Source organism: Apteryx rowi, unplaced genomic scaffold (genome assembly GCF_003343035.1).
Source record: "Apteryx rowi isolate R43461 unplaced genomic scaffold, aptRow1 scaffold_11, whole genome shotgun sequence".
NCBI classification, from domain to species: domain Eukaryota; kingdom Metazoa; phylum Chordata; class Aves; order Apterygiformes; family Apterygidae; genus Apteryx; species Apteryx rowi.
This window is the reverse complement of record NW_020447308.1, coordinates 4,590,406-4,617,517: the sequence shown is the minus strand read 5'-3', so window position 1 is coordinate 4,617,517 and position 27,112 is coordinate 4,590,406. Positions and strand designations below refer to the sequence as shown.

The window sequence follows — 27,112 nt, the reverse complement described above, 5'->3', positions numbered from 1 at the left end:
GCTGACAAGTCTGTCAAAACCAGGAAACTGAAAAGAAATCTTAGACAGAGTATTGAACTCCAACCCACCGAGAGCCGTTCCTTACTATTCAGAGAGATGCCTCAAATTTCAGAGAAATTACATCTTCACGGTTGACGTTTTAAGCAGCAATACTTGTTCATTTAGTAGATGAAGGCAGAAAACACTTTTCTGACAAAGGCCAGTTTCAGTGGAAACTTTGCTGACCGTTTAACCCTCTTCAGAATATGCTGTGATTTGTCAGTAGTTTCAGATACCTTTTTTCCCCCCTTTTGCAGCAAACGTAGAACTAAGTATTTTTCCTCAGTGTATTAAAACTGGCGGATCTCTATATAAAACCTCATTTCTTCACGCAAAACTCATGACCCATTTCTTAAATCACCAGGAAGCTCTCCAAAATGCCTGCACTGGGTTAAAGGTCTGATGTTTTACTTCATTAAAAATGAAGTCTGTGATGAAAGAGAAAAATAAACTTGACAGCACATAGACAGGTACTGTAAAAAAAAACAACCCCCCCCCCACCTTTTCCATTAAGGTTTAAACATGCATAAAAAGGTTTTTAGGCAAGTCAAAGGGTAAAAGGTTAGTTGAAAGGGTAAAAGCTACGGGATGACTTGCCTCGGTCCAGTCCGAGGATCCCAAGGGAAATGACGATGCTCTCGGCTCCAGGAGGTCCACCTTCGTTGCTGTAACGTATCCTGCCCCTCCTGCAACCTGCTGCTGAACTCGAGAACCACTGCTTGTCCATCCGTGTTATGCGTAGTGCAATAAGGAACGTGCTACGTTTGACCATCGTTTCTATTATCGAGGCGAAAGAGGTACGCTGGATTCGTTCTTTGAACTGAAATGAACTCGCCAATCTGAGAGGCCTCAGAACAAGTTAATTTTAAACCTGAATTCCTTTTGCTTTGACAACGCAGCCTTAAAAATATCAGTCAGGAAGAAAGAGAAACATCTGCATTGATTTTGATTGTTTAATACTCAAGAGTGAAAAAGTGTAAAATCACAAAGCTGATACCACCCCGCAAACGCAGTTTCATTGCAAATGACCAAAACACAAGCTGCCTGCAAAGTCTCACATAGCTAACATCAGCAAACCCTGTTTCAACATCCTTACTGTCTTTTAAACACCTGCTATTCACAAACGTCAGTCAAAAGTTCTAGGTCTCTCGTACATCTTTCTTTATGCTCTATATTATATTTGTTTTCTAGACCAGTGGTTTACACTTTTAGAAAAGAGTGCCCCAGTTCTGATCTATCTCAGCATATAAATATATATATTTTTACCCTCAAAATTAGTAATTATATTTTAAAAGTATTTGGTTGAATCCAAACTCAGCAAAGTTCATCTTATTTGTATTTAATGAAAAGCACAACTTATATGAGTAAGCTTCAGAGGTGCATGCTGACCAAGGTTATATCACCAGTCCTTTCAGCCTCAGGCTATAATACTTGCACACAAAGTGATTATACAGGGTGAGTTAGTACATTAGACAGTAGGTTATATTTGCTTTTACTAGTAGTGCACGTACCTATGGCCCCAGTTGTGCACATGCAGCCATTGGGACTGCAGAACGTGACTGTCCACCTCGCCACATCGTGTTGCCTGGAGGTAGCGTTAGCAAAGCTATCGTTATGCCAAAATGTCTCAGATTAATGAGAGCTAAATGGAGAATGGGCTGCTTATAAAAATGTTTTTAAAACTTGTACCCTTTTTTCATAACATTTCTGTGTTTTCAAAGCAGCCTGAAAGTATTCGTGCAAAAGCACGGAAGTATTCACGCACAGGAACTGTTCACATCTTCTAATGTTATGTTAATGCACATTTCCAGTTCCTTGCAATAAACTAACGTTCCAACAGCTGATTAAAATCCTGATCTTAAATGGAACTAAAATAAGTACGCAGAATAAATTTTCCCTCCAGACAATCAATCAGTTATGCAGAAATACTTGTTGGTATAAGCTGCTACATCTGACAGTGACGTCTACAGGAATTTTTAAAGAGCTGTTACTGCCTCAGTGGAAACAATACTGATATTTTTCCTCCTGCAATGCTAAGGACATCTTCATGTTACGATTCACTTGCTCCTTACTGCTTTATTCCATCATCTGACACTATAATCCTCTGAGCAGGTGAAGATAAACATAATAGAGTGTCAGTATGGTTGTTCCTAAGGAGAATGTCTGTCAAAGATCCACGAGGTATCAATAAATAGGCTTGACCTTATAAGCAGCTTTTTTGTGGATTACAAAATATATTTTCTGCAGATATTCTTATATCTATTTTACAGAGGACTGCTTAAGTTTCAACTTACAACCAAAGTTTCAGAAAACTAACACTGATATTTTTCCAACTCTGGGGCTTATTACAGGCCTGATTCCTGTCTTTATGCAAATATTTAATACTTCAAGTACAGAGTTTGAGTGCTTACAGTTAGGCATCTAGCTGGAAAAATCTGGCTTATATAGGATTATTTAAATAAGCAGATGATCAACTAAGGAAACAAATAGCATAGGATGATATTAGAGGTATGACTGTTAATAACATCCTATTTATAAATGGAAGCAAAAGATCTTTTATGAGTACATATGAATAATTTTCAAAATTATTATTATCCATTATGCTGAATGGTATAAATCAGTTTGGTACACATGCCTTCGGCGCTTCGACACAACTCAGTTTCCTGTTCATTTTCCAGCTGTTCATTACCCTTCCTAGTTCAAAGGATGATTTCAAAGTACGTGACTGAAAAATATCTGATCCTGATCTACGCTGGTACTCGCACTGCTGTACTTACACAAAGTCAGGAAAATAGACAGAAGTTTTTGCAATGTAGACAAACCTCATGAATTAATCTTTGGAATACTGATAGCAGCTTTAAAATACTTTGTACAGTTTCAGGCTTGGTAACTAAGGCACACAGCAAGGAATTCATCTGCCCCATACCTGAAACAGCAGACATGATCATAGCTTTGCATCTACATTTGTGTTATAAAGTAGCAGTCAGTTTTGAAAAGCCTAGCTTCTGTTAATCTGAAGGAAACTGAAAGGTGAATAGGCACGCCAGACTAAAATGGATCAGCTGGATTCTAATTTGGGTTAGCACACACAAAACCATGCTTACATAACCACAGGAAAGGAATTCAGAGTGAAAAGCTACCAGATGGCACAGCGCGGCCACCRGGCACAGGTGGGGCTCGGCTCCGCAGAAAAGCGCGAGTGAGCGAGTGAGCAGGGGTGTGCGCGTGTAAAAATAGCAGCTTCTCATTTGTGTATCTTATTTCCTGTATGCGTCCAGAATCGTATCTTCTTACCCCAGTGACAAAAATATTTTGGTTGCTATTTTTACTTTTGCTAGCACTTGCACAGTTTCGTACAGTTATCGGAGCTGGCTTCCAATCTGGACTTTGAAGTCACTGACTTATAATTGTAAAGCTGAATTACAGCCTTCATTTAGCCAGCTGTGCAGTACAAGTGAAATTCGGGGCTTTTCAAATGATGTAAGTAGATATAAACTTTGGCCTGAGAAAAAAACATTACAACCAGGAAAAAAAAAGGAACATTCAGATCTCAGGTTGGGTTTGCAGGACCAGTAATTGGAAAGGGCATCTTGTCATCTGTATGCGAAGAAGGGATGATCTGGAAATTATTTGACACACAATSAACATAGAACCAATCAATGCAATTTTACAAGTTTTCTTCAGAATAAAACACATATTAGCTAACTCCTCTGTGTTAAGGAATTATGTATTATATGATGTTTGACACTGCACACTTAACCTTATTAGCAATACCTAATATCAAGGTAACGCTATATCCCAAAATAATGAGTTGAGCTTATTAATGTGTATGGCCACTGAAGCTGTAAAGAGTTCTGCTTACTTCAGTGAAACTAGTATCTAGCCTTTTTTTTTTTTTTTGCTTTCTTTTAAAATATTTAAAATGCACTACTCTAAACACCGAATCATTATTCCTCACAATGAATATTGTGAGGAATTCTTGCTTCAGTGTTACCCCTTTTCTTTTTACATTTCATTTTAACTATATAAATAGCATCATTTTTGTCAATTCTTGCTATGCATGGTTTCATCCTACAGAGTTGTATTTAGTTTTTAATAGCTGTAATAACTGTATCTTTTCTTAAAATGTTTTCATTAGGTATTGCACATAAGCATATGGACATGGAACTGAAAATCAGCTACCTATCACTCTCATTAGTCTTATATTGTTATGTTTGTGATTAGTAGCTTGAGATTTAAACACAACTGCTGAGTATTTTAGTATCTAAATACAATACAGTATTTAAAAAAATGAAAAAATCCTATTCAAACACATACTTGTTGATTAACCTGCTATAAAACAAACAAAAATACAATATTTTGAATTCCCCAGTAGAAAATTCCTGTCTCTATGGGTAGAAAAATCTGAAGTTATTGGAAACAGGTCTCTGAGGAAAAGCATACTGAGAGCATGATTTCTCCCTAAAATAAATTTTTTAATGAAATGAAAAGTTTGCTGAATAGGTAGAGGCTTAGATTCAATACTTCAGTCCACTATTAGTACCTAAATAGTTTGAGTGCCTCCCTACCTTTTTAAATTCTTTTTTTAAAAAAAGATAATCAGAAATCTGTATAAACAAATTACTAGGTAATTTTCATTAAAAAGTCCTTTCAGAACCACTGTCCATCATTATCATCATCTTCTTCCTCCTCATGGTCCAAATAGAGAAGGGCAATTTTCTTTTCATCAGAAATAACTGACCGTTGGTCTACCATTCTTTGCAATTGTACAGTTTTATCAAAAAATGATTTCTCCACTACCTTTTCACCATGATCATGGGAAGAATTGGAGAGAACAGAACCTCCTCTGTCAGGTTCATTTTCTACAATCTGGTCACTTCCAGCTGTAACCTGTGATTGACTAACAGAGGGATCTTGCTTATTGGATATGAAGACTGTTGCTTGTTCTCCACCTGCCACTGTAGATACTCCACCCATATTGGAAACATCCATTTGAAAAGTAAAAGATGTTTCCTTGGATCCTAATTTAATGTGCTTTACTGATCTACTGCTCTCAGATGACTCTGTTTGTGAAAGATCTTCCAGCATTTCAGAAATAGGCTTGCTAAAGATTACTTGCTCAGCATGAGTTTCTGCGGGACTTATTTTAATGTGCCTCAAGGATCTGTTAATATCTGAGCTTCCTTCATTCTCGGAAAGACGTTCTCCTTTGTTAAAGAGCTCTGGAGTTTCAGAAAGGGAGCCCTGATATATGATTTGTTCAGTAGTTTTAACTCCTCTTTGACCTAGTCTAATGTGCTTTATTGAACCTTCTGAAAGAATCTGGTCTCCCGATTCACTGACTTCTATGTGCTCTGAAACAGGCCCCTGGTAGATGATCTGTTCAGTTGTCATAAACTCTTTGGGACCTAACTGAATGTGCCTTACTGAACTTGCTGTCTGTGAAAAGTCTCCAGTATCACTGACTTCCACTTTACTAGAGATTGGTCCTTCAAAGATAACTTGCTCAGTATGAATCTCTTTTGGACCTAATCTAAAGTGCCTTATTGATCTGTTGACATCCACAGACCCTTCTGTCTGAGAAAGATTCTCTGAGGTATTGAGCTCCAGAGAGTCTGAAACAGGCCCTTCAAAAGTGACTTCTTCAGTTACTTGCCTTGATCCTACTGTGACATGTCTTGTGGACCTGTTAAAGTCTGTTGAAAACTTCTGCTGAGAAAGATTTCCAGATTCTATTTCCTCTACAGTGGTAGTAACAGGGCCTCTATAAATTATTTCTTCTGTGGTTTGGATTTCTTTAGGACTCAGTTTAAAATGCCTGACAGACCTGCTAATCTCTGATGAACCTTCTGTATGAACAAGATCTTCTGTACCCCTGAGCTCTACAGTTCCAGAACCAGGCCTTTCATATACAATCTGCTCTATTTTCTGTATTTCTGCTGGACCAATCTTAACTTGCCTTATGGAGTTGCTCTTATCTGTTGATTCTGGCAAGTGAGAGACTTCTCCAAAATGTGCAGTTTCCAAACCTGAACTGTCATAAATAACTTGTTCAGTGGTATGATACCCTGTGCCACCACTCCTTCTCATTGTGGATGAGCTATAGACTTCTTGATTAGCCAGAGGAGTGTATTTATCACTGCCTGAAGAAACATTTATTTCTATGTTGCTTTTATCATCAACAACTCTTTCCGAGCTCTCTTTTTTCAGGGAATGGAATGGTATCTTCTTCTCACCTGCAATTACTTCATCAAGCTGAGCTACATCAAACTCATCAGTATTTAGGGTCTGTGACAGATTGACTTCAGCAACAATTGTCACCAAGCCACCATCCTCTGTTTGATCAACTTTTTTGATATCAAATTCTAAGCTCCTGGAGTCAGCTTGATTTTCTTTTGTTAAAGCAGACAACTCCTCTTTCACACTTTCTGGGAGACTGCCCTCCAACTGCTCCAAAGCTTCTTTCAGTTGATGCTTAGGGTCCTTAGTTTCCTTTGATAAAAGACCTTTTATTGAGGTCTGAAATTCATGGGGTATTTTAATTTCTTTTTCAATAACAATGGATTCAACGTGGGATGTTTCAGCTTTTGGACGTTCTTCTTTTAAAATATGGGCACTTGCTTCCTCTCCTACCACTTGATATGTTACATCTGGAGAGCTTGCACCTTCATCTCTCTTACCTTGCGTGCCTTGCAAAAATTCATCTTGCCAAGAATACTTAATAGTTGATTCTTCTTCTATATGAATTTGCCCATATAGTGAGTCATCGCCTTTTTCATGAATAATAGGATGATCGTCAGGAACAGATACAAAATATTTCTGTTCAATAGGTGAGTCATCTTCCTCAGTTACTTCTTCCACATGAGTGTAACTCTCATGGCGTTGTTTCTTCTTTTTAAGATCTTCATATGTAGACGTTATGATTTGTTCCTCCTCATCACCATAATGCCTCTCTGTTTCAGGGAATGCATCTTCCACTTCCTCTACTTCAAAAGGTGTTGAAAAATCAGTCCTTTCATCAGTGGCATAATCTAGTGGCTCCTCTACAATCTCAACATTAACAGATACATTCTTTCCACCCTCACTTCCTTTCAGGCCATGATGTACTATATCTTCAATCTCCTCTTTCGAAGGAGTTCCCTCAACACCCTCTAGAACCACTTTTTTAATATCCTGGCTTGATAGACCTCTGAGATCAACTTCATCAGAAATGTCTATGTTTTCTTGAACTTGAGACTGTACTGTGATCTCAGTCTTTATTTTCCCATCATCTGGCTGTTCTTTCTTGCTGAAATAAGTCACTTTTGTGTCTGATGATATCTGTGAACTAGAAGACTGCGCAAAACTTTTAAGAATATCAGCAACAATATTTTCCGCTATGTTTTCAGTTGACAGAGACCTCGTTTTATGACTTCTGTCACTAATTCTCTCTTCATCTTTCAGAACAGATTCTGCTTCTGAAACAGTCACTTTGTGAATTTCAACAGGCTTAGTTACATGCTCATCAGTTTCTCTTTCTATGGAAGTTTTTAAACCTTGCAACCTTATGTCTTTGTTTTTATTCTGAGATACTTTGTCAGGAGCAGGCACTTCAGAACGGATGGGCATCTCAGTAACTTCTCTGTTTCTTGATTCCAAGGTCACATTTGTATCTTTTCTGGTTGATTCACTTTTCCAAGTTCTTGCATTAGGAATATCATCCTCTGTTACCTTCTGGGTAATCACTTCCTCACGGACATATTTTTTCTGCTCTATTCCTGTTTTAGCCTCAGTCTTCTTCCCAAAATTAACACTTCTGTTTTCCATAAAAGGCTTCTCGTCCATTTTCTTTTTCTCCAGTACACTATCTTTCTCCTCCTTTGTTTGTTTTTCTAGTTTATCTTTTTCTTTCAACAGAATCTTTTTTTCTTCAGCTGGTTTACTGCCTCCTCTTTTTTCTTTTAGTGAGGTCTGAGTTTCAGTTATGGTTTCTTCATATTTAGATGATTTGGTGAAGCTTGGTTTTGTCCTTATATTTCCAGCAATTCCTGGCGTTGTGTCAACTTTGTGGTCCTTGTTTGATTTCTCAATGTGTGCTGATTCTTTTGAAAAAGATACTGTGGATGAAGTTGTAACTTCAGTTTTCTTTGTTTCTGGAAATGTTTTTTGCTGCATTTCAGTGTTTTTCCAGCTACTGTAAGCTGGAGTAAATGTTCTCATTTCTCTGTGGTCTGTCACAATCCTTTCATCCTTTTTAACAGTTGTGGAAGGATGATATATTGAACCAAGCACATCTCTTCCAAAAGATTTTCCACTAGCTGTTGTCTGTGATCCAGCCTGCGTTGACTGAGCTGAATAACGTGCAGAGCTGCTAATATTTGTCATTGGTATTCTGCGTCTTGTATCAGTGCTCCTRATAGCTGGAAAGGCTTTCTTTTTATTCCTTTCTTGATAAGTAGAATAAATATCGGTATAGTTATATGAAGTGTTTATAACATCTGCAACAGAACATAGATGAGCAAAAGTTAAGATAATGGCTTGTATCTAAAAATAATATACAATAACTTACATAAAAGGTGGCATGAACTAAGAAATATTATTTTAGACTAAGATTTTGAAAGAAACAATGTCTCTTCATTTTCAGTGCAGCTTTGGATAGGCATTTCTGTAGGTTTTACATGATAATTATGCCTGTGCATGAATTATATTAAAACTAAAAGCAAAGCTTTTTACTAAGTGGCAAATACTTGCTAATTTTAACTCATTGCGAGCTACTAGCTGTTATGGTATTTACTTAAGAATTACACCTTTCAGATTTCTCTTAATGTTCATTTATGTTTACAATTTATTATTAAATAATATATGCTAAATATCCTAGGCTTGTTTGGTTTTCTGCTTCTTTAGTCAAAGTGGCCTGAAGTTTCACAGTTCCTACTGCGAATTAATGGCACCTTGGATGTGAAAAATACCTAGCACCATATGCTGGAAATTGAAAATACAAATACAACTCTTCATAGCCACAAGACACAACAAGGGAGAAGAACAAAAAACCTCTTAGACTATACCTATACAAGTTAATTAAATGGACCAGGAATCATTCCCTGGCTCTAAGACCAACTAGCATTGCACAGCTCAAATCTCTCTACTCCTGAAAGAGTACCACATCTGCACTGACTTTGGGGAGTGCTTTCTGGTCTGGTAACCACTGAACACACCTGAACATCGTCTGCAAAGGTACTGGCTGGTCCAGATCAAAACTATGCCAGGGACAGCGCTAACAATTTAACAGCATAGGCAACTCTATGCCAGCGTTTCAGCCCTGACCCTAGCCCTGTTTAATTTATTAGTACACAGTCTTCAAATCTCTTCCAGAGCTACATTCTATGATAGCCTGATGATTTTAAGGTCACACACTGCTAAACTCAGGGGTATTATCCAGACTAATTCTGTTATTAGTGAGAATGGCCATAGCAGTCAGATCAAAGGTCCATCTCATGTAGTATCCTGGTCACAGTGACCAGGAATAGATACATATGGAAGAGTATAAGAACAGGGAAAGTAAGTAGTGATACTTCCCTGGTATACTCTCACAGCCTCCAGAGATTTGCAGCTCCTAAGACAAAAATGGTATCTTCATGTTGAATAAGTCTTTGCATTTTCTTTCATTACTCTGTTAAGTTTTCTTTTTAAACCCATGTAAATTTTTAACACTCACAACATCTTGTACAAATGAATGCCATGGTTTTAAYTACATGTTCTATTAAATACCTCTTGCTATATAGCTTGAAACTTTCCTAAGAATTCTGATTATCCCCAGGTTCTTGCACTAGAAGAGATATGAAACATCACTCCCTACTTTCCTTCTCCACCCGAGTCATGATTTTCTAAACTTCTGTCATATAGTATAGTACTACCCTGACTAAAACTGAAAAACAATTCAATATTCACTTTGCAGTACACTGGTAAAAAAAAGTATGCTTCAGAAATACTATAGCACAATAGTTTCCAGTTATATTTAATTTCATTTAACATTAATCTTTTAATGTTCATTTTTTACCTTGAGGGATTTTCCCTAAATGCTCATCTGTCCATGTAATAATCCACTGGTTGCTCTCCCCTTCTAACAAAGCTCTGCAAAACACATAAAAGGCATTCAATTAAAATAATGGGAAGAATAGTCATAATATCTAAAATTTTTAAGTCTTACAAACTGAAACAATCATCATGCAGTTGGGGCTGATCCTGAGTGCTTTTATTATCCTTTATTTTTATTAATGGGAGTGTGAAATCTTCAGCATCTTTCAGACTCTTAGTTTTCCAAGTCCAGGTCTTGAGAAGAGTGTAATAAGCTTACAGCAGGCGATAGCAGCAGAAACAGTACAGAAAATCTTCCAAATTAGTCAATATGCTGCTTCCTGACATTGACAAGGTTCACGGAATGGCGCTATTGAATAACATAAACTAGCAAATTTTTCCAGAAGCGTGACCTGTGACAGAGTCAGGAGAAAACAAAGCCAAACAAAACTCAACAAATATTCAGGACAGTTTTCTCAGAGAAAAACATGCAGATGTTTTTAGAGAGAAAAGGCAAAAATGAGTAAGTGTTAACAAACAGTCAGTGGCTTTTCTGCTGCTAATGCGGTAAAAAGTGTTGTTGCAGTGTGGTATATTAGGGAATTGTTACACCCAGGATTCCTAAGTTCTATCCCATCTTATTTTCAAATGAAAATGGGAGGAAAGTATTACTTCTGCTGTCAAACACACTGGCTAGCCTGGAGGAGAACACTTTTAAAGTATGCTCTGTTCTCATTCAGGCTGAAATAAATGCAACATATTTTACTACAAAGAATGAGGAAAATTCTTTGTGATAGCAACTGCTTGGTTTTTTAATAGACATCTCTGGTTTTCCCCTTCTGTTCCTCAGCCTTCCATCCCTTTTTCTTGCAGTGCCTCTGTAACAGCTTCTGTAGTTCCAGGAAGCCACCACTGCCACAGGATTATCCTGGCCAAAGCTTGCTTGTGTTGAATGACCTAGACATCATGCTAGCTCAGCAGCAGTTTATCAGAAATGGACAGGACACTAATTTTATTTACCTTCACTATAAGGAAATTTTATAACCACAAGCAAAAGAGCCTGAATAAAAGATTCTGCAGGAGGCAACAATTGTTGATAATCTGCTTCACGGTTTTGTCTACTATCTGTTCTCAGGGTGCTAATGGACAGAATGGAGTCGGTTAAGTTGCTTCCTCTACGCTAGGGACATGCATTAGCTGTTCTTGAAGACATTATATCCAGCGGACTGCTTGAGAACACTAGCTATCATACCTTTATACCAAACTTTGTTCCCTACACAGCATGTAKGTACTAAGACAACTGCTCATCTCTAGACCAACCTGACATCAGCCACAGACTGGTTCAATTCCTGCATAACTTGCTTTCTACAAGGGTGAAGAATACTTCAGAAGTACAGTTCCCATWGAGATTAGCACCGCTAAGGGATAAACCATTTTCAACAGTAATTGCTCTATGTTAAGAATATCCAGACAGGCACACGACATGCTTTTGTGCCCCTGGGGAAGGAAACAAAAGGGCTTTAAGTACATTCTCTAGAGTCGCCACACAAAATGAAATTGTTGACTTCTGTATGCCAAATACAAAAGGTAGATACCAGAGTGACATCTTATTCACTCCTACAGTTTCTAGATACAGTGATCCAATAAGTTGCAGAATTTCGGTTAAATTCTCTGTGTGCATTCTTCTCTCCTGCTGCCCACATGTTTGTTTTATACAACATGAAATATGTCCAGCTGTACTTCAAAGGAGGGGAGAAAAAAAAAAAGAATTTGTCCCTTTTTCTAGGGGGTGTGAGCTATGTTCTCCCCCCAAAACGTGCTAAACTGCAGCATTTCTGGTGCAACAGACCAGAAATTCCATGGCAGGTTCTTTAAATATGCAACTGAATGCTATAATCAGTACAGAAACCTTGCTGTTTTTATACTCAGTTCTGCTAGCAAGATAACTGTTTCATCAATTCCAGTTTTGGAAATGCCGGATGTTTTGCAGTGATAACATACAGCTGCAACATAAAAGTTGTCATGGGTGAGGCTGGAGGATTGTGATAGCGGAGGCTTCTGACTCCCTAGTGGGGAGCTGAAAGCAATTTAAGATTGTGGGATAAACACGTTTCCTGGGCATTTCTGTCAAAATGAACAACAACACAGGCATTTTAAATGTCACCTGTAAATTTCACATTATACCTGACTGATCACTTGGGACATTTCATGCTTCTTTTGGTTTCTGACTACATCTAGATCTAGTAGGACAATGCTACATCAGCAAATATCCTTTATAAGGTTTCTTTGCAACCACAGATGTGCCTAGATTCAGAAGAAAAGCCAGGTTAGAATTACCTAGCATGTTAACAGCTCACTTTCCCCCTTGGTACAGGCTCAGATGAATACCTTTACTTTTATTTTGTTAGTCAAAATCAATCCTAGGATAAGCTTTATCAGGTAAAATTAAAGTATAAGCTACTTGACTTTGTCCAAGTTAAGAGAAGCTTGGCTGGAATGAGATCACTTCAACACATCTAAAGAACATTTCCAAGACCAAACATCTCATCTGATGACGTGAGTGCCAAGCAAACTGCTCTGACAGACAGGCGCTAGAGAGGCTGATGCTGATGTTAGAGAAACATATCAAGGAGTTGGCACTGAAAGTGTTAACCGTGACGAAGGAAACTAGGAATGTGGGTAGTTTGACTAAGGATTTTTGGCTGCTGTTAAAGCAACAGTTGTTCAGTTGCTGGAGCAACGTATGAAGTCACTAAAAATAAGTTCCAAGAGGTAACTGTATATGGCAAAGGGCAATAGCAGACAGAAAAGCCGGATCTGAAATATTACTACTGAAAATATGTTGTAATTGAAAACCAAAGGCAAAACTTCATGAAGCCTCTATAAAACTGGACAGTGAATCGGTGTTTTATTGCACACCGTTCATAATGTATTTCCGCAACCTTATAATGTAAACAAGAAAATGTTAAACTGACTTTGGCTTAATCAATTAGCATAGGAAACTGTAGTGTAATGTACTGCGGACCAGCCTGGAAGCCAGCAAACTCGGGTTCTGTTCCAGGTTTGACAATAGCTTAAAGCTTCACTTTAGGCAAGTCATTTTACTTCTGTGTTCCTCTATGATCTTTTCTAATCTTAATTATTTAAGCCATAAGCTCTTCGTGGTAAGAACTGTTTGTACTATGCATTTAAACAACCTTCAGAATAGGGTATCAGTCTCAGCTGTATGAACTCTAAGTATTCAGAGTAATGTCAAAAAACATTTCTCCAAGCAGCAGCATCTTATAAAGAAACCATGTCAGACACTTCCCAGAAATCATATCCCAAATGACATATACCCACGCTGTGCTAAGGCTTAGTTTAAATGTTGCCAGAAAAAAAATCCAACTGCACCATTAATTCATCTCATTGTTAGAGTCATTTATCTAATATTAGCAGTTACGGGCTAGTCGACCTGGARCCTCGTTGTGTGCTGCATGATAATAGAAATAACTAGAACTTGACGGTCCTCAGGAGCGGGTGGATGAGATAAACTGGTCGGGATGGGGAGAGAGAAGTTACCAAAACCAAAAGGATGCAGTGCAAACGCTATCATGGTCATTCACATACAGCAGTAGCTGGTTCCATCTCAGTTACAGAAACCCAAAACCTCAGATAGGGGCACTTAGCCAACAGGCTATAACAATTCAGCCTCTCTATTTTGGTTATGTGGGAAAGAATTATAAAATAACCTCTCCAAGAAGTGGAATGGAGGAAGCACTTTTAGGGGGGAAAGGCTACTCCAACACATCTTTTTTCCATCATGGCATGGGAGGACAAGAAGTGTGTGAAGGAAATCAGGTAACTACACAGTAAGTGCCCTGGACGTAAAAGATGCTGAATGTTCTCCAGGAAAGAAAAGAAAGACAGGAATGATGACATATTGGATGGTACAAGTATAAACAGGAAAAAGTAAATCTGACTGGAAAAACTACAGTAAGTAGCTGAGGAGGCCTAAATGCTGGTGATGGTTTCTTGAGAGGAAGACAAGTGGAAAGGTTTAGGATAAGCATTGGCAGAGGAAACCAACCTAAGAAGGATTGGAAAGTAGGTCTCACAGGTATAGCAAGACGCCCTGAAAATGACCAAGACCAAAAAGATGCTTTGTAGGCTCTGGGAAGCAGCTGCTTCAAAATACAGGGCAGTAACCTAGAACACTTGCATGACACTAGGATTTCAAGGCAAAACTTTTTACCTTTGAACAATAACACAGGTTAGAGAGGGCAAAAAAATATTTATCCTAAGACAGGCTCTAGGCATCCTCTGATATTTGAAGATAAGGAACTTCTGGCAGTTGGGGGAAGAGGCTTGATGGTAATGCTGATCCTAGGCAGATTTTTCATCTACTTCTGAGAGTCTTAATGATGGATAGCTCACCAATTCTTTTTGGAAATAAAAGTAGGCATAGTTTGAGTTTTTGTGGTTTTGCAGGTTTCCAGCATCACAGAACAAAACTGCGAGGTATTTGATAAATATTTACTTTGGGACTGGAGAAAAAGGATCGCAAGGAAGGCTTCTACGAGGTACAACTTCATAAAGCCACATAAGATACATTTCACTTCCTGAGTCTCAGCTCCCAAAGCAGGAAGGGTGGGCAGAATCAGAGAGGAAGTACGCCTGGTCCTTGGGGAAGGGTGTTCTTTGCAACAGTGATCCTTCTTGCCAGTTCAGGAGCAACGTTTACTAGTGGAAGAAACTAACCTTAAATCAGGATCTGTAGGAGTTGTAAAACAAAGGGAAAATACAGGGTGTGAGGTACAAAGGAAGCTCCATGGAAAGAAGTTGGCCAGACACCACATCCTTAGCCTGCAATGCCAGCAGGAGAAGAGGTGCCAAAGCCCTCATGGAAACTTCTCAACGGAAAGTTCCGAATGCTGAACTTGGGTGTGTATAGGCACCTTTGGCTCCCTATAAGAATAAGCAAGGGTACATGCCAGTATCCTTCCTGAAGATGAACTGAAGCTGGCTTCACATGCCCTGGTTATCACAGATGAAAAAAGCCTGGCAGATAAAACTGGATACAAAAGAACATCAGCAGTCCAGAACTCTCTTACTAAACAGCTTATTAACTGGATCCATACTGTTCCCCTCCCACAGCAGTGCTGATACAGGTTATCCAGTAGGGAAAGCATTACACTTTTAATTGAAGAGAGAATGAGAAGGGAGGAGGGAAAAACACATAAAATGTGTGTGTGTTTGGGGGGGGGGGATCAAAGCAATCACTTTTTAGCCTCTGAGATTTTAAAAGAACTTTTTTTGCAGGCATTACAGAGCCTGTTTTCTGACATGTAGGAAGGGCCACTTCTCTGTTTTCATCTCTAGATCTTCTTCAGGGGGTAGATGCTCATTTGTCCACTGAAGTCTGCCTTGCCTAGGTAATCGGTTATACTGACAAGTTGCATTCTCTAAACAGATGAAGAAACCCTACAGGTTCAGGAAGTATCTTAATCAGACAATGAACATATGCTGCAGGTGATGCCAAATTGTTCCCTTCTCATTAACAAGGGCTGGGAATCCTCAGACCAACCAATAATGCTATAGATAATCAGTGAAACAGCCTCTGGAGAAGCTCCAGGACTGACTGGGCTAACAAGTTTTTACAGAGCAGAAATATTGATGGTTCACTTATTAGCTAAGAATGTGTCAAAACAACTAAATATCTGAGCATCGTCATTCCTACTTCTGGGTGAATACTAACAGTCATGAATCAAGCAATCATGAAACTTCTGTTATTGTGGAAGCGCATAATCCCATTTTATGGGTGAATAAACTATGGGAATGGTTAAAGGACAACATCGGAGCTAGGATTAATTATAGAAGTATCATATGGTTTAGCAAAGATAACAGAATTCACACACAAAAGGATCACTGTTGGCTGCCTTTTCCAGGGTCTGCTTCTTCCACTAGTGATACTCCAAACATTACCAGCCTTCCAAGGATCACAGGGATCCCACTGAACCTCTAGGTACTGCTACTCATCAATTCACCGCAGATGACTTGTCCCAGATACTGTTTCTGATTTCCTCCCTTCCAGAAGCCAGACTCGCTCACTCTTTCCTAGCTGTACAATTCAGTTTAGCAAGTTTCTTTATACAGAGTAGAACTCTTTATAAAAAGTAACCAAATATCACACAGTGGTGCCTAACTTCACAGCAACTTGAATTTGAAAAATCCAAGCTCTGGGACCTTCCTTGGTACGTGTCATGGAGTTTCTTACACATTGCTCCCATTATACACAAAGCATATATATATATGAGCGCCGGCAATTAGAAGTTCTGCATTTAGGTCATGATATGTATCTTTAAATACCATGCTTGTAACCTTCTGGTCTGCACATCATAACATACAACCCTGGGCATTTTGCATGGACCCCCTTTGCTCTTTGATGGGCTACAGACATGCTTTGCTCATTAGTCTATTATCAGCTTGCTCATAAGTTACTCTTTCAAGCTCCTCACATTTTCAATAGTACAACTACAATTAAATTTCATCTATTTCAGTGTATCACTTTCATCTGTGCACTTCACCCATAATTCAGATGGTGCCATCTTTATGCAGACTAGGTGCTTATTGGTTCATAGCAACATTACACAATGTTTACAGGGCACAGAAGCACATATATATAACCTGTAGCCACACTGTGTGTTTACACAGGTTGAATATGAATAATGCACACTAGGTAAACAAAATAATGAATATCTGGACACACTGCTTACAAAGAACATGAAAGTAGGCTGATATTAAACTTGCAGATTATTGCTTTGCTCAGTAARAACTGCATTCCTCTGTATTTGAAGATCAATATCTCTGTGACGTTTATTGAAAATATTGTGCTAGCTGTAGAAAAAACATGATCTTTACAATAAAATTAGTATCCATCTCTAATCCATAAGCTTCTCTCCTATTTTTCCTCTTCTGAGTCACTTTTATGCCATGTGCCAACTGACACATCCTGATTCTCCAGACAGTAGAATTACTCYGGCTTTTCAACTGCACAACTAGCAAGCGGCTAGAGAGATATACAGTACCGAGGATTTATTAGCAGAGATGTTGTATGTTGACATCTCAAACCCAGACATGTTTTCATAACAAACCAAGGATGGAGAAAGCTAGGATTTATCAAATAGACTTTTCTGTTATCCTCCTGTTATTCTACAACTGAAACAAGACAAGAATGGGGAACTCGCTACCTATATCAGTGCCATAAGTGGACACTAAGCAACACATTCAAACAACAAAATGTGGCCTGTAAGTTGACAGACGGCAGCTACGCTACCTCATGTTTTACTGATTACAGTTTAGAGACACTGGCTCTTCAGCTTGCATTCAAATATTGTATCAACAATTTACATCAACTTGATATCAACTTGACCAGGACTAAAAAGGTTTCTTAAGTACCAACATATTTGTGCAAATTTAAAATGATTTTATGGATAATATTGGCTTCTCTAACATGTTAGAATAAGGGTATTTTGCAATTCTTACAGTCTCCCCAGAGATCTCTGAGAACCGTCCTGTATTAACAGCCTTTTGAAGGGGCATATCTTCCTTTCACAGACAGCACAGTCAAGCACAGGATGGCTTGGTGACCCAAAGTCACAGAACAAGCCAAGAGCAAGCTAAGAACTGATATTAGGACTCCATTCACTCTGTTCAAACAAACAAGACGGAATCTTGATCTGAGACCCTAAGAGTAGCTGTCTACATTCTAAAATGCTGGAAAAGGATGAATGGGGTTCCCATGTCTGTAAAAAGTGATTTAAATTTTCCTATCATTAGACAGCTCAGTGCGATTGAAATTCTTACCTGTAAGTTTCAATTTCAAGGATGAGGCCTGCTTTCACTTGCAGTAGTTCTTGATAGTCCTTTAGGTAATCTGTGATCGACATGGTCAGGAACTGCTTTTCTTCTTCTAGGGCATCGATTATCCGCTAAAGAGAAATACTGCTTTTTAGTTTTGAAGAAACAAAAAAGTCACACTTGAATGCCTAGCAACTTAAAAGTTTTAATTAATAAAATCTAAAAGAGCAATAAATCAACATATTCTATCACTTCAGTAAACAGAACAAAACTACCCTAGGACCTCCCCATATACAACCTGTAATACATTGCTGCTGAAGCAGATTTTTATGTTAAGATTTCATTTTATGCCTTACTAAGCTAGTTAAAAATTTAAGCAAAACCCATTCAGATGCCCTGTACAAGAGTTATCAGTATGCACAGCAAGAAGAATATGCTCCTTTATAAATGCAACTTAACTGTGGCTCATTTTGTCATTTTAAAGGCTCAGATGTACATGTTTTAAATCATACTTGAGATGCTCATGAATTCTGGCAGTTGCTTTGCCACAAGAACAGGGCCTAATTCTCTTCATTAGCATTTTCAGTTCTGTAGACACGTGGGGCCAAGCCAGTTTTGGATTCTAGCATCTGGGGATATTCATCGTGCCTAGATGGTGAATGATGAACCTCCCTCCACAGGTCCCTTCCAGCCCAGTTGTCTACAATATTTGGACACCTTTGTCGTCCGCACCCAGCTTTGTCCTGCCTGCTACTCGGGAGATACAGCAGTGATTGCTCATTTTCATCTTGTGAAATTTAACTGCGTATAACTTTGTACCTTTATGGGGGAGAGGGGGGAAATACTAGGTAGTTTATATGGCTCTTATAAAAGACTTGGGAGCAGCACTGATGGGATGGAGGGTAAGGGCTGTCCACCTTTTCCTTAACAAGCTGTGGAAAAGTAGCAAGGGACCGACGATCAGAAAAATACCGAAGTCGTCTAAATGTGAAAGTACACTGAAATACTAGACAGAAGTTTGAGCACCGAATAACCGTACACAACAGCAAAAGCAAGGTCACGCAACAGAACGTTAAGATCCGATTTAGATCGAGACAACTGCCTCTCCTGCTCTCGAAAAGCACATCACAGAATGTAAGTGCTTTAATCCCAGTGTTACCACTCACACGAAGGGTGAATTCGCAGCTCCAGAAAAGCCCTCCCCAGCTAACGAAGAGGCGTTTGCTCAGCACAGGCTCAGAACTGGAAGTATCAGAGTTACCTCCTGCATGCTGTCCTTAACGGCTTCCTCTCCACGGCCAGGATCTACTAACCCAGACTAACCCTCCCCAGCTGGCAGACTGACACTAACCAACGTGATGGAGATCAGGCCTTCACCTGGAGGCTAAGGAAGTGGAAGCGAAATCTCAGCAAAGGCCAGTTTCTGCTTTGTTCACATCACTCTGCGAGGCCACAAAACTGTCATTTACAGAGCAAAACCTCACACATGTACAACACTGAAGGAATTCAGGACAACGTGTTTTGTGTGGCATCTTAACAAATGCTTTGCRATACAACCTGGAAAAAAGCAAGGCACTGGTAGCCTAGTTTTCAAAAATTCAAAATACATTGTTCTTATGCAGCAGAAGTTCAAGTATCACAGTATGGGCAACAGCATAAAAACTAAGATAAAGCAGGGGACCCTCCAGATCGGTTAATACCAATGTGATATTTAATAGTTTTTTTTAAATAAGAGTGAAAAGAGAGCACTATGAAGGAAGCTGYTTATAATTGCTTTGATATATAGGTGTGTTTATCCCTCTATATACTACACATGTTCATTGACTCCTTCATTTGCACTTGCAGATGTTGCTATATGATTAAGCTGATATTCGGATATTCATGAAGACTCCCATTTTATGGCAAAAGACAAATCACATCTGTATGTCTGCAACAGCACTATCAACTATCCAACAGCCTAATCCAGACTACGGTGGAGGTAATGTCTTGTATTGCCACGTAGGATGGCAAGCTGAACCACTGACCTTTAACAACGCTGAGGCAACAGTCCTATTCAAGAACTGACACAATGGAAAATGCCAAGACGAGAAGGGAAGAAGGAAAGTGCCAGGCCCTGCTTTTAAAAGGGACAGGCTATCTAAGAAGACTGGACTGAGTGTTGCCAAGACCAGAAGACTCAGCAAAAGGGGCATAAGACAAAACAAAACAAAAAAAAGGATTTCTATGGGACCAAGCCTTAAAGGATTCCAAAAGGTGGTAAGAACTCTGATGTAAAGCATGAAGTGATTCAGGTGTTTGTTGTCTCCCCATTAAATATACAAATTTCTTAAACTGAGACTAAAGTGTATATATGCATGCATATGTTAAGAAGAGCTTCACAGTGCACAGGTCTTGCCACAGTCACAGAAAAATCTATACAATGAATCTGTACACTGGACTAAACAAAGTGGTGGAGCTCTGAAAGACTTGGGATATTCATTCCTATCTTAAGACATATGAACTCTAGTCCCTCATTCTCTAAGGTCTAAGGTCTGATTGCAGAATCAGACTTTGAGAAGTTACCTAGATGTCATTCACTGGATTTGGAAAGCACGTGGGATCCAAAAGCCTGAGTTAAATACAGTATCCTAATGATTACCATAAGGGGATGCAGAACTTGGCCAGCTGCGTAATATTTCCAAAGGAACTCATTCCACCAGGGCAGACGTTGCATAGACTGGATGGCAGACAGCCACCCATACAGCCCTCCAGTTACTGACATTTAAACGTAATGCAGAGGACAACTGGTTTTAAGTCCCATTTCCAAGCATGCTGAAAGGGTATATAAACCACTTCGGCAAAGTTCAGGAGATCAGAAGCTGACAAACTTCCATCTTGTAAAAGGTGACCTGTATTGTTGCATCCATGTTTTCTTGGCCCAGGAGCCTCCTCAAAGGGATTAGCTTGGAAAGATTTGTTTCTCATCCACATCAGCTCTGCCCACCCCCCAAAAGAAAAAAAAAAAGAATCCCAATGAAGTTCCACTAGAACTGAATAGAAGTGATTTTCTCATCGTTCAGATGTTCCTTACTGGCCAGCAGGAGGAAATTTTAGAAGGGCAGTGGGGGGAAGAGAACGAACGTGGCTGTCCAAGCTGTACTTGCTCAGGGAATAAAGACAGGATTCCAGGCTCCAGCACTTTCCACCTGGTACTATTTACTGATCTACAATTTATTCAGAGGGACACTCTGACACTGTGCTTAACTGGCTGGAAACTGGTACCAAAAAATGCATGTGACGTATTGGTATTAAATGTTAATTAGGCAAGATGATTTCTTCTTCTTTGGAAGCTCGCAGCCCCATTGATCAGATATGGGAACCAATCCTAAACCCGCTGGATTAGTGAAAAATATCTTCTTGCTTTCAAGGAAGCAGGATGAGCCATGGCCTCTTTTTACAACCAAAAAATATGGGGCTTTCTGCTGCTGTCATTCCATATGGGAGCTGCCACTCAACTCACTGAGGTTTTGCACAAGTATTGTCACACCACACAGCTGGAGGAACAGAAGTAAGACACAACTGATCTACTGAGTTTATCCCTCAGCACCCAGGACCAGCGAAAATTTTCCCTACAATATATGATTTAGAGCTTGCTTGGTTCAGCTTAATTACAACTGCAAACAGATATTTCTATTTAACATTGCCCAAGCTTTAGTGAGCATAGAGACGGTGCAGGAGACAAAGATGGACATATAAGGCGACTGGATGATATATGGAAAATATGAATAAATCTCATTGTTATTGCAGCTGCAATGGACACTCACACAATAATCACTTGACTTAAATCTGTACATACATATCATTTCTATGTGACACTCTAAAATAAATAAGCATGCAAGAGATGCTTTTTAAAGAGTYCGTGCTAAACATATTTTCACCAATAAAAGAAACAATGAGGAAAAAGAAACTTATCACAAGAACAAAACCTAAAAGATTTGCTTCTACACATTCTGTAATTTTTCTTTCTGGACATGAACGAAAATCATTTCTTTCTCATGTGAAATAGACTGGCCATTAGAAAAGATCTTTTTCATTGTTAACTGAACAGTTTAAATATGGAACCATTCAGAAGTAATAAACCTTATGATTGAATTTATACCAGAACTTAAATACTACCTAGATATATATTCAAAGATGAGACTGCTCATATGTTTTCAAGTTGGATATTAAACTATTATAAATTGTTTCTTAGACAGTTTTATAGACAGTTAGGAGAACACATTTTGGAAAACAAAGGAACTTTAACTACTCGTAGGCATATGTACTTTTATGTAAATTTATACTCCTAAAAAAAAAAAGAAAAAGAAAAAGAAAAAGGGKTTTTTTTCCTTTTTGCTTTTTCACAGGGTTTTGACTGATGGACAGATTTAATTAGTGAGGGATTTACATGTAACATCTTCTTCTGAAGCCTTGGATATGTTTACATATATGTTCAGAAGAAGAATAAACTAGCCTGTCAAAAATCAAAAAACGTTGACTTCAAAGTTAAAAGTCCTTCTGATCACTTCTTACATACCTAACCTGCCTCAGTTCACAGCAACCTGCAAACTACACAACTCGCAAACAATCTACGAATTTACGAAACCCCRACACGCAGCGACAGGTCCCAGCCCTTCCGCGGTGGCCAGCATCTCCCTAACCTGCCGCGGCTGTCGTGCACAACGCGGTTGTTAACACTGCGGGCTCAGCCCAACCGGGAGCTCCAGCAGAGCGTTCATAAGAGGGCTAACAACGAACAAGAGAAATGTCGCGCTCGGGAAACGGAGCGATGGCCTGGATGAGCCGGTACGTGCTTTCCCCTCAAAATCTGATGGACTGATGCTTTGCTGTCCCCGCGTATCTGTGGTGATTACGCACGGTACCAAACGTGACTCTGGCAGCAAGTTCTCAGCTACAGATGCTGCGATAACCCTCTGCTTAAAAACACCAAACACTTTAACATCCACCTCAAACAGATATTGGTCTCCTAACTGTTGAAGTTTTATTTTGAAAAATTCTYGCTCGGCCCCCAATCCACAGCACAGTAACGAGCCTCCCGCCTTCGAAAGGCCAGAAGTTTCCTCGTTCGCACAGGGCCCACCAGCTCTTCCCTAAGCTCAAGGCACACGGAAGCGGTGTGCGCGGAGCGGGGAGAAAACCCAGCTCATCCGCCCACCACAAGTGCCACGTCCCGCGGCACGGGGACTCGCTGCGCCCTGGCAGGATGGCGCTGCATCCCGTGTGCTGGCCCCAGCTCGCCTGGGGAGCTCTGGCAAGCGCTGCCGGTGCCTGGCAGAGGGCGAGCGGGGACGGGAGCACCTGCCACCCAGAAGACGTCCTCGGGGTCGCCGTCCCCCACCCTGCCAGCCGGCTGCCCCGAACGGCGCTGGGGGTCTCGCGGGGAGCCCCCGGTAGAGGCCGTGGCCTCATCCACTCCTCTGCAGCGCCCAGCTCTTGCCCGGCCACCTGCTCCTCCATCCATCCCGAGCGGGTCCAGCGGGGGCAAGGAAGGGGCCCGCCGAGGATTTTAGGCGCTTCCCACAGCGGAGGGAGCGGGAGCCGTGGGGCTGAGGCCTGAGGGAGCAGGGTCAACCAGGCCTGAGGGGCTGGGGGGAACCGGGCCCTGAGGTAACCTGGGCCTGAGGTAACCCGGGCCTGAGGTAACCTGGGGAGCGGGAGGGGGAACCGGGGCCCTGAGGTAACGCAGGAGCAGGGGGGAACCTGGGGGGCCCTGAGGTAACCTGGGCCTGAGGTAACCCGGGGAGCGGGGGGAGGGGGGAGAACCGGGGTCCTGAGGTAACGCGGGGGGGCCACAGCCGGGGGGGAGCACCCAGGCGAGCCCCGAGGGCGGGAACGGAGGGGAGGGGAGGGGAGGGGAGCGGCGCGGCCGGGGCCGGGGCCGCCGGGGGCCGCCGCGCACCTGGTACTCCTGCACCTCGGCGCCGTGGCGGTCCTGCAGCGCGAGCAGCTCCCGCTCCAGGCGCTGCCGCAGCCCGCACAGCTCGCGGCCCTGGCGCTGCAGGTCCTCCAGGTGCTGGCGGCACTGCCGGCTCTCCTCCCGCAGCAGCTCCAGGCTCTCCCGCTCCCGCCGCGCCTCCTGCTCCTGCAGCGCCTGGATCTGCTCCTGGTAGCGCAGCAGGGTCTCCCGGCAGCTCTGGCCGAGCAGCAGCTCGTAGGTCTCCTCCAGCTCCTCCAGGCTCAGCCCGGCCAAGGGGGGCGGCAGGGCGGCCAGGTCGACCCGCAGCGCCCGCACCTCCGCCGCCTCCCGCCGCTGCCGCTCCGCCAGGTGCCCGTGCTCGGCCCGCAGCCGCAGCAGCAGCTCCTCCAGCGCGGCGCACTCGCCCCGCAGCCGCTCCAGCAGCTGCCGCTGCGCCGCCAGCTCGGGCTCCAGGCGGCGCCGCGTCGCCAGCACCTCGGCGCCCAGCAGCTGCAGCTGCTCCAGCTCCCGCCGCAGCCCGTCCCGCTCCAGCTCCGCTTCCAGCTTGGCCCGCGTCAGCTCGTCCAGCTGCTCGCGCAGCACGGCCAGCTCCTGCTCGGGCACCCGCAGCCCCACCAGCTCCTGCTGCCGCAGCTCCGCCAGCTCCCGCGCCAGAAAGCGGTTCTCCTCCTCCAGCTCCCGCACGCGGGCCACGAAGAGCCGCAGCCGGGAGTTGAGCTCCTGCAGCTCCCGCTTCTCGTCCCATCCCGCTTCCCAGCGCCGCCACATCTTGCCCGGGCTGGAGGACGAGGCCGCGGGAGCCCCGGGGGCTGCGAGCGCTGCGCAGCTGCCGCCTGGCCGCGGAGCTCTGCGGGGCGCTGCCGTCCGCCCGCCGCTGCCGCCGCTGCCGCCGCCGCCCCGGCCCGGCCCCCCCGCGCCACCGCCCAGCGCCGCCCGCGCCGCCGCCGCTGCCCTGCGGCGCCCCCTGGCGGAGAGGCCGCCGCGCTGCAGCGCTGCGCCGCGCTCGGGCCCCGCGGTTCGGGGCAGGGCCCTGCCGGGGGGGCGCGGGGCGCCGCGAGAAGCCCCCCGGGTCGCCCTTTTCCTCCCGTGCCCCGGGGGGAGCCGCGGGGACAAACCGGCTGCCGTCCAGCCTGCCTCTCCGGGCCTCACCGCGCTAACTCCGCTCCTGGGGGGATATTTATTCAGTTTGTGTTTCACTGCTCACCATCACTGCACCCTGCCGGGCTTAAATTAATACAAAGTGTCCAGTGTCATTTTAAAAAAAAAAACACAACACTTTTAAGTTGGGGAAGTCACTGAAGTGCTACCAGCTTCGAGCTGGCGGCACAGCTCAAAACAGCTTTGCGCAGCAGCAGAGCATCCCCGGTGCGGTGGGAGCGCCGGCCGCCAGCACGTCCGCTGGGCCTGGTGCTCCTCGGCCTCGGTTTGCACCATATATGGGCTGGATCCCAGAGAAGCGCTTCCAGCGACTGCCCTGGAATTAGCTCTGCGCAAGCTGCTCGGCGAGGAGACAGCGGAGCATCGCACTCTGCGCTATCTACCAAATTAGAGAAAAAGATGAGGAGTGACTCATTTCAACCTTTTTCGTCTCACCAGGCACTCTTTCTCTGCCTGCCTCTCTCTCGCGCGCGCGTGCACATGCACATTTCAATTTCCCCGAGCGCTGCAGCACTGGGAGTTTTGCAAAGGTTCGCTGCTTTTGCACGGGAAGGTGGCTTCGCCCAGCCACCACCTCGACGCTCGGTCCCCAGGGCTGTTCCCAAACTGTGCTCGCCCTGAGAAGCTGCTGGCGTTTGGGACAAGCCCTCGGCGCTGGGAATCGGGGCACGGCTGTCCCGCGCCAGCCAGCTCCCGGTGCTGCGCCCCGTTCTCTGCTCTCCTCCACCTTCCCTGAAACCTTTCGCCTCGGCAGCACGTCTTCCTCCTGTGAGAAGGCCAAATTTTGGCTGCTGCTTCGCTCTCCGCTAAGTGTCCCTTTAATCTCAATAAAGCCTGCAGGATTTGAGCTCAACCAACACAGATAAATCATTGGCCTTGGCCTAAAAGTCAGCCAATTTAGCCTTGGCAGATTTGCTGTGTCAGAGGTCACTGAGAAGCTGAGATTTACTAAAGACACTTGCTTTTTCTTGGCCTTGTGGTCAAAACCAAGTGCCCCAGTGACACTTTAACACCTGCTGTGCTTTTATGAGGGAAAGTGCTATGCATCCGGGAGGAGGTATGTCCCTGTGGCTTACCAGACTTTTCCTACCTCTTATGTCACTGTTTTCCTAAAAAAAAACCAATAAAGAGCAAACTGACAACCAACATGCTGCACAGAGCAATGCGGCATTGACACGAGCAGGGTGACTGGTTTGAACAAGCTTTCCGGGGTTTACTGTAAACACCCTGCCAAATGTCATGCCAGCAATTGCTTATCTTTGCTTACTGACAATTTTACTAATTCTTTACTGCAACTGTATTCATACATTTTTACGATTGCATTGTGGAAAATACAGTAGCTGCTGAACCTCTCTTTTTATCTTTCTTGAAAATACACCATAAAACTCTCTCTAGACGCTGGCCAGCTTTCTCAGCCTGGTGGATACATTTTTCCTTCGAGGTTTTGTACACTGACATCTGCTAAACGGCCTGCGGTTCGCTGCCGGGCCTGGAGCTGCAGGACCGTCGGCAGCTAGATGAGAAACCTGTGGTCTGGGGCAGGGAAAGACGGAAAGGTGCAAAGTCTGGGCAAATCATTTCTGATGCAGAGCTGGAAGTCTTGAACTGGATTCAAGCACTCGGGAGCCCGCCGAGAGTCCCCGCAGCAGTGCGGGTACCCGGATAGCCGAAATGCAAACAAGTAGCAGAGCCTGGCGGAAAAGAAGGTGAAGCAGTGGACCTTGAGCACAAGAGACCAGCCACAGCCTGGAGCCTCCCTCTTTCCACGGGAAAACCGCGGTGCTGGGGCCATGTCCTGCCCCCGGACGAGGGGGATTCACAGTTTCACTCTCATTTCTCCGAGAGCAGAGGCAAATCATGTCCCCACGGTCTCTTCAGCTCCAGCGAAGGTCATGTGCTTTGGGGAGGTTCACTGTCAGGATCCCACAAATTATAAGGTGTCGCCCTGGTAACTCTTAATCTTGTTTCGGCACAGCCTGTTCTGCATGCTATCATCTTGGTTGCGAAGCTYGAAAGATAAAGCTGTCACTGGGGAAATGATCTGATCCCGATGCTCCTGAGACGGAT

At 42.9% G+C, this 27,112-nt stretch overlaps 1 protein-coding gene and 1 long non-coding RNA gene across 2 annotated transcripts; one reads left to right on the top strand and one right to left on the bottom strand.

Annotated features, from left to right (window-relative positions):
- Positions 1–978: 978 nt before the first annotated feature.
- SYNM (synemin) lies at positions 979–24,753 on the bottom strand. Its single transcript, XM_026074460.1, has 4 exons — positions 23,870–24,753; positions 17,938–18,062; positions 10,076–10,149; positions 979–8,516 (listed from the first exon to the last, which is right to left on the bottom strand). The coding sequence occupies exons 1-4, from the start codon at positions 24,653–24,655 to the stop codon at positions 4,690–4,692; spliced, it is 4,812 nt and encodes a 1,603-aa protein (XP_025930245.1). The 5' UTR covers positions 24,656–24,753; the 3' UTR covers positions 979–4,689.
- On the top strand, positions 18,104–22,287 carry LOC112970260. The gene is made up of 2 exons (XR_003254936.1): positions 18,104–19,065; positions 19,777–22,287. It is a non-coding gene; the product is annotated as an uncharacterized LOC112970260 (long non-coding RNA).
- Positions 24,754–27,112: the final 2,359 nt, after the last annotated feature.